The 8320-nt window shown below is 36.7% G+C and overlaps 1 protein-coding gene across 1 annotated transcript; it reads left to right on the top strand.

Moving 5' to 3' along the window:
• Positions 1–2175: 2175 nt before the first annotated feature.
• LOC145034107 (5'-3' exoribonuclease 3-like) lies at positions 2176–8320 on the top strand. Its single transcript, XM_078982498.1, has 24 exons — positions 2176–2542; positions 2660–2765; positions 2846–2922; positions 3030–3221; positions 3319–3438; positions 3526–3588; positions 3684–3788; positions 3880–3981; positions 4096–4266; positions 4456–4533; positions 4642–4791; positions 4902–5021; positions 5124–5216; positions 5619–5714; positions 5884–6083; positions 6183–6259; positions 6342–6382; positions 6489–6563; positions 6641–6786; positions 6866–6952; positions 7046–7121; positions 7375–7448; positions 7526–7690; positions 7764–8320. The coding sequence occupies exons 1-24, from the start codon at positions 2345–2347 to the stop codon at positions 8092–8094; spliced, it is 2943 nt and encodes a 980-aa protein (XP_078838624.1). The 5' UTR covers positions 2176–2344; the 3' UTR covers positions 8095–8320.

The raw sequence follows: 8320 nt of genomic DNA on the forward strand, positions 1-8320 counted from the left end.
CCGGTTCGGTCCAAATGCTCACCCTTAGTATGAACCCCCTCTGGTTTCCTCCTCTTCTCCATCTCCAAATCCAGCTCCCTTTCCCGAGCCCTCGCAATCATGTCCTCCAACGTCTTGCAATTGGATCGACTCACAAACTGGTCGATATCAATTTGCAACATCTCATGGCATCGAGCATTTTTCATCTCCTCGTTCGCCATGTACTGCGGAACAAGAAGGTCCCTCTCCCTGAACATGACGGTGATCTCAGTAACCGTCTCAGTAGTCCGTTGGAGATCTTGGAACTCCCTAACAAGCTGCTGCACCTCGATCACAAATGTAAACTCGACCTTGAACCTGGCCGAAAATCACTCTAGGTCATAGTGTCAAGGGCAACATCACCAATAGCATGCCCAACCTCTTCCTACCAGTACCGTGCCCTATCCTTCAAGAGACAGGAAACAAGTCAGACCTTGTCCCTCTCGGGACATCTGCTGGTACGAAAGGCATTGGTGACATCCGCCAACCACCTACTCCTAGAAATGGGGTCCCTAGCCCCATGGTAGTCTGGAGCTCCACAAGCTCGGAACTCCCTGAGAGTTATTGTACGCGCCCGTAACATGGCTGTCATCTCGGTGTGGAAGGCACCCAACCTCTTGTCAAAAATCTCCGAAATACCCTCTTTAACCGTACTGAAGATCACAGGAGTCTGGTCCAATATACTGTGTGTGACCTCAGATGAAATGAACTCTCTCATCTGCTTATCGAGCTACCCGACTCCAGAGCCCGAGCCTGATCCCTCACAGGCGCCAGAGTTGCCAACTGGCCTAGTGCGTAGCGTCACCATACTGAAAATACACCATAAAAAACATCAGAATACTCATCATAACTCGAGGGATCTTACATATTACAAGTTCATTGTTTATCTCAGCCTTCCTTGATTCGAGTATGGATCACCCGCTTTCAGTAGTACGGGCTCAAACTATCTTCCACATCTATCCGTACTTTCCTCAAGAACTGCATTGACTCTGCCAAATACCTTTTTCACTACTACAGTTTCACACGCTAATCTCATTCTAGTCTTGCCCTAGGATACATAGGCAAAGTGAATATGTATACCATCCTGAACTTAGAGAAATAGTTTTATAAGGCTAGTGAGTGTGGCTTTAGAAGGGTTGGTGTGGCAAAGTCAAATTTCAAATTTCCACATCAATAGGTGTAAACCGTGTCAAATGTAGCACAACACCGACACTAATATGCACCGTGACAAATCACAAATGTGCCATTAATTATATGAGATTTGGCTTAGAGCATATGGTATGAACAACTTGAAGTGATGTTATAACAAGAAGCAACAAGATGAGGGGGTGATGTTCATGGTGTTATAACACCATGTTAAGAGAAGAGAGATAAAGAGAGATAATTTGGCAGCCAATAGGTGATCACATTTTTTCTTGTCATGGAAACAACAAGAAGCACCACAACAAGATGCAACAAGGATAGGGGCGGTGTTTTTGATGTTAGAAAGGCGTGATGGGCTACCAACTCAGCCACAACAAGAAGCAACACGATCCACACCGTATGCTCTTAGCAAAAGAAATTGGAAATATTGAAAAGAAGTTGCATGATGACACCTTGAAAGCACTTTGAAAGGTAGATGAAGACGAACCTTTTGTAAATCAAACAATCTTGGCATGTCACTTGATACTTGGAGAGACATGCTCTTACCACCCTTTTTACTTGTTTTCACATTTTCATCTAAATACATTTATGACTTTTTTTTTCCCCTTTCGGGAAAAGAAGAACCCCTCATGGAAATTATTATTTAAAAGTAGAAAAAACCACCGTCCAATCAATCGTCTATACCTCCGCCTTCAGTTTTCAATTTTAATAAATTTATACTAAAGCGAATTATTCTGAGGTTTATTGTTTAACAAACTAAATCATCTAAAAATAAATCAAATAAAATACAATTAAAACATTTTTAAAACAATTCACGTTGAAAATCTGACGATAAAAAGGCAACTTAAACACAACTATTTATAGTAATTTGTTTACTTCTGATTGTCTTTTAAAACAAAAAAATCGAACTTATCTTACGGATAAAAATTGAACGAAAAGTTTTAAAGTCGAACTTATCTTTATGTATAAAAAATAGATTCAAAGATGATGATGACAGTTGGGTTTTCGAAGTGGCATTGAAACAGTGTAATCATACTCTAGCCTTTCCGATCTCTGTGATGCCGCCATACTTATAGAGTTATAGGGAACCCAAACACATTACTATTTTACCAGTAGTTGCAACCCATCACTTCCAATTTCAGTACATTTACAGAGAAAGAAGACGTTTTTGAAGCAAGAAGAAATGGGTGTTCCCTCATTTTACAGGTGGCTGGCGAACAAGTATCCGAAAACAGTGGTGAATGCGGTGGAGAAGACGGAGGAGAAAGATGAAACTCAACCAAACCCCAATGACCTCGAATTCGATAATCTTTATCTCGACATGAATGGAATCATACATCCATGTTTTCACCCGGAACACGACGATGTGCTTTCTAAATATGTATGTCTCTTCATCTTCTCTCTTTATCAATCTTCTCTATTCGAAAATGGAAAAACTTTTCTGCGAATTTGCAGTTGTAAACATCTTTATTTTTTACATTTCTGGTTCTTTTTACAGTTGAATACTCCTGGAACATATGAAGAAGTTTTCAGCAACATATTTGAGTATATAGACAGAATAATGATGATTGTAAGACCAAAAAAGCTGCTGTATTTGGCCATTGGTAAGTGATCTTGTTTCGATTGAAATCGATTTCTAACTTCAGATATTCAAAGACTACAAATTTTTGAAAACATTGTGTAGACGGAGTAGCCCCAAGAGCCAAAATGAACCAGCAAAGAACAAGAAGGTTCAGAAACGCGAAGGATCAAGAGACACTTGTACGCTTTTCTCCCTCGGTGCATACTTACGAACTATCTTTACATGCTATAATTTAAGTCCTTTTCGATCTAATTCATTTAAGTTGAAACTTATAATGTGTATATAGCGCAAAGAGGAAGATAGATTGAGAAGGCAATACGAAGTTGAAGGGAAAGATGTTCTTCCGAAACAGGATTCAGAAGTGACGGATTCGAACATAATCACTCCGGGCACAACGTTCATGTTCGAGTTATCAAAGCAACTCCAAAAATACATTCATCTACGCATATCAGAAACTCATGCATGGAAGCACTTGAAGGTTCTTCATGTCACAGATTTCACAATTTAAATCGTTAATACATAACGAAATTGTATGCATGCTTTTAAGGGTTTCACTAAAGTTCGATTATTTATAGGTAATTCTTTCCGATGCGAATGCCCCTGGTGAAGGTGAACACAAGATAATGTCATTCATAAGGCTTCAACGGACTTGCCCTGGTTATAATCCAAATACACACCATGTCTTGTATGGTTTGGTATTATCCGAACCCATTTTATATCGAGCTCTTTTAATACTTCCTACTAATGTCATTTAACCTTACATTATCGGCTCTTGTTTGCAGGATGCAGACCTTATTATGCTCGCTTTGGCTACGCACGAACTCCATTTTTCCATTTTACGAGAGGTTCTTGTTTAACTTCTAAAATCGTGCTTATTTGTTATTTTCTAGCACAATACTTCTTGACAATCGATTCTAATTCTAAGTTCTTGTATTTTCAGAATGTTCTTGCGGAAGATAAGTCAAAAACAAGTCACTCATCTGCGTTGTTGCAAGCTGGGAATTTGGAAACCAATGTAGTGAAATGTAGAGGATGGTTCAAACAGGTGCATTTTACTACTATATATTATCATTTTACTTTATTTTAATTCCTTGTTAATATATACAGGCTAATCGTTTTTCCTGTGCTTCTGCTAGTTTGACCTGAAGCGTGAGAAAGGTGATATAAGTCAACAGATGAACAGCCTTGATATTACAGCTGCTGGAAAGCCAAAGTGGTTGGTGAAGAAGCCGCATCAGGTAATTAAGGAATCAAATGTGCATGATGCATTAAACATGAGTTTGGAATTGGTATCTATGTTGTATATAAGTACTTCTAATGTTAGTTTTATTGTGTCTTTTTAATTACTGCAGTTTCTTCATGTTTGGATACTGAGAGAATATCTTAATTTTGATTTGAGATCCACAAATGTGCCTGAAAATTTTGAATATGATATTGAACGACTGATTGACGATTTCATATTCATATGCTTTTTCGGTGGAAATGATTTTCTTCCGCATATGCCAACCTTGGAAATTCATGAGGTTACTTTGAATGCTTTTCCTTTTAGTTCCGTTTCAAGAAATTTTGTGATGATGAATTAAAAAGTACAAAGATGAAATATTCCTAAGACTTTACCAAAAAAGTGTTTTGAAATGTTCATGAAACAACTAAATCATTGCGGATTTTGTGGTCGAAAATCCAAATTCTAAATTTTTATCATTCTTGATCAGGGTGGTATTGATTTATTGATTCATGTGTACAAGCAAGAGTTCAAGAACCTTGGAGGGTATCTTGTGAATATGGAAAAGGTAATTAGTGGTGGAATTAATGTAAATAAAAACTTTAGTATCTCATCGATCACCCTAGTATATATATATTAGTTTCAATGGTTTTGAATTTTTGAAAAATGGAAACAGGTGTATGATAAGAAAGGAGGGTACATCAAACTAAAAAGGGTTGAAAAGTTCATCCTTGCAGTGGGCGCATATGAAGATCAGATTTTCAAGAAAAGATCAGCAATCCGTGAAAGCAAACTTCGACGTATGTTGTCAGAAGTCAAGGATGAGGTATATTTGATCATTTCAGTTCGCTTTCTTTATCTTTAAATTCCTTACAAATTCATAAAGTTTTATAATAGCTGTCATAAACGTACTTTTACAATTAATCTTTCCTCTAGAGTGGTAATGGAGAAGAGGAGTTGTTTCCTGTGATAAGTACTCACAATCAGAAGGGTTCGTCTGTGGGTTCTGATGTTTGTTCACCATACACCGAAAAATCACTGGATCATGATGTACAAGTATGATGTATTGTTGATTCCTACTTTCTTTCTGCATCATTTTTGTATCTTTTCAAATCATATATTGGAGCTATATGACATGCCTTTTTCTTGTTTGCTCAGAGGATCGAAAATACAAAAGCCTTGAAAGAGCAATTAAAATCTTACAATCATGAGATATCAGATATTTTCAGAAACGGTCTTCTTTCAGACATGGTATGGATCTTTGTTGTGAGGTTTCCTTCTTTCCAGGATGTAGATTACAAGAACTAGTCAGTGTTTAGGGTGCGTTTGGTTGTAGAAAATTTTTCAGTTTTCTAGGAAAATTTTCCAAGAAAAATGGAAATTTTGAAAACGCGTTTGGTTCGTCCAGTTTTCCAAAATTTTCCAAAAAAATGAAAATTTTCAGTTTTCCAAATTGTATGTAAATTAGAAAAGTGATTTTTACAGTTTTCTAAATTTCTAAGATAGAAAATGAAAACTCCTCCGGTTTCAACCAAACGCGTTTTCTAAAATTTTTATTGAAATTTGAAAATGAAACACAACTCTATTTTCTGAAAACATTTTCTTAGAAAATGAAAACAATTTTCTACAACCAAACGCACCCTTAATTGTCAGGTGAAACTGGGTACTCCTGGGTGGAGAAAACGGTATTACAAATACAAGTTTTCTGCTGAAACGGAAGCGGATATGGAAAATACGAGGAAAGAAGTGGTATGTGTTATATATATATATATATATATATATATATATATATATATATATATATATATATATATATATATATATATATGCTACATCGACTATTTTATTTTACTAAACGGATTTATTCTCAAATATTGAATCTGCTTAATTTCATACATGTTCTTTTAATTCCTTGTAGGTCGAAAAATACACGGAAGGCTTGTGTTGGGTTTTGCTATATTACTTCTCCGGGGTTGCATCATGGACATGGTTTTACCCATTTCATTATGGGCCATTTGCATCAGATTTTAAAGGTCTTTCAAGTACTAAAGTTACGTTTCAAAGAGGATCACCTTTTAAACCATTCAATCAGCTTATGTCTGTCCTCCCTCCTACTAGGTATATATGCTCTTAAATTTCCTTTTAGAAACATGGTTATGTTGGTTGATTGGTTTTTTTTGTTCATGGTATTTGTTAATCTAATATGTGCTCATGTAGTGCCCATGCACTTCCACCTCCATATCGATCACTCATGACAAGTGATGATTCGAATATTCTTGATTTCTATCCTGATGGTATGTTCTGATCATCTATATTGTCTGAAAGATAATTTGTGTTGCGAATTATCTTTATGAACACTTTTTCGTTTATTCTCAGATTTTGGGGTTGACGCCGATGGAAAAAGATTTCTATGGCAGGTTAGGGGGTGATCTTTGTTCAAAACACCTATTGCTCCCTTCAAAAACCATGTTAATTTTATATTTCCTATAATTTGCTTATGGTGCCAAAATATCTTTTTTGTAGGGTATCTGCAAGCTTCCATTTATCAATGAGGAGCGCCTTCTTGCTTCAACAAATATGATTGAGAAGGAACTGAGTGTACGTAAGGCTGAATGGTATTCAGAAGCTTTACATGTTTGACAAGGACTCTAATTAACAGAGTCTTTTATCTTCAGGAGGAGGAAGCTCAAAGAAATGCTGAGAATGCTGACAAGTTATTCCTACACAGTGAGGAAAATCTTGCTTTGCAAATTATCTCTCCCTTCAACAATGAAGGCTCTATCGAGCAAAAGAGCTCCATGAAAGTTGATACAGGCTTAAGGTTGTGCTGTTCATTATTGAAATGCAGTGATTGTTCTTTTTCCTCATGTATATATCTTCTTCTCTTGTTTTGATTTCAGTGGAGACATAAATGGTTTTGTCTATCCTTACTTAGAGGCCAAGTATGTTTGTGATGTTAATCACCTTGGAAACCATCATGATGTTCTGTAAGAAAATGCTTTTTTCAGTCATCACTCAGGATTTCTAATCTGGAATATATTGTTCTACTGTATTAAATAGTGTATATTTCTATGCTACAGATGTGTATACTATGATCCACCATGCTTCTCTCATCACATCCCACGTGTCCTTGAAGGAACTAACATTCCAGATTCGGTATGCCATTTTAACTCTTTAATTATCTTGCTCTGTTGCTTTCACAGGCTTCTAATTTATTATTTATCCCTCATCACTTGAAACGTTTTGTTGTTGAAAATACAATATCATGATGGTGTTTTTGCACGTCAAAAAATGCATGGAAGATTTGCTTTTAGATATTTCTGAAACATGCGTTAAAGCTTTGAGTTTTATTCGAATGCTATTAAATTCAAAAGTATTTGATTCAACATTTGTAAAATTTGATTAATAGGACGTGAGCGAAGCCGATATCAAGGAAGTACGTTTGTGGCATGAGAGCCACGGTTACCCTGTTCGGAGCAATAGGTTTGTTGGTTAAACTTTTGTCTAATTGGTGGCTCTGTGATCTGGCCCTAATATTTTTGCAAGTTTTTTGTTCACAGATCCCATGGACAACCTGAAGAAGAAGAAGATAAAATAAACCCTAGTGTTGGTTTTGCGAGTGGATGGAGGGGTAGAGTCAACGAAATTGCTTCTAGTTCTCAAAGTCGCATCCAAGAGAGACACTTTAGGCATGAGAACCACAGTTACCCTAACCGAAGCAATAGGTTTGTTGATCAAAATATTGTCTGATTTTTCTTCCTTTGTGGCTCTAAACTTACACAAAAGTTTTGTTTGCAGATCGTATGAACAAGTCCAAGTTGGTGGCTGGAGCTGTAGAGGTAGGGGAAGAGGACGTGATGCGACTCTTAATTCTCAAAGTACTTCACGTTATGATGTTACAAGGACACCAAAAGAGCAAACAAACTGTCGTTCTTGGTGGGATACTCATGGGAGAGGTGCTAAAAGAAATAATGGGAACTGTGAAAACCGATCAACCAATTATAATGGAAGGACAAGCACTGTGAATGGTCAGTTTTGGGGAGTTAGGTCAGAATCCAGTTCTAGTAACCAGGGTAGGGGACAGTGGGGAGATGCAAAATCCAAGAATGCCTCCAATCGTAGATGGTAAAGATATTGACAATTAAGAGTTTATGTTCCCAACAGATGAGAAGTATTTTGCAAAGGTTTTTCTTGTTTGTTATGAAGTTATAATGTAAGGTTAGTCTAGTATAACCTAACTGGCATCTTTTTGGGATGGTAACGTGTATATGTTGGAAGCTAGCAGCATTTTGGTAAGAAAATCCCTGATAACTCTAGGGTACATTTCTTTATATCATATTGGGTTAGACTTTAAA

Source organism: Lactuca saligna, chromosome 3 (assembly GCF_052625555.1).
Source record: "Lactuca saligna cultivar CGN05327 chromosome 3, ASM5262555v1, whole genome shotgun sequence".
In the NCBI taxonomy this organism is placed as follows: domain Eukaryota; kingdom Viridiplantae; phylum Streptophyta; class Magnoliopsida; order Asterales; family Asteraceae; genus Lactuca; species Lactuca saligna.

Coding starts and splice junctions, on each gene's coding strand:
- LOC145034107 (XM_078982498.1), top strand. CDS start 2,345: ATGGGTGTTCCCTCATTTTACAGGTGGCTGGCGAACAAGTATCCGAAA. Junction 4,792..4,901: donor TGTCAGAAGTCAAGGATGAG/GTATATTTGATC, acceptor TCTTTCCTCTAG/AGTGGTAATGGAGAAGAGGA. Junction 6,260..6,341: donor TCTTGATTTCTATCCTGATG/GTATGTTCTGAT, acceptor GTTTATTCTCAG/ATTTTGGGGTTGACGCCGAT.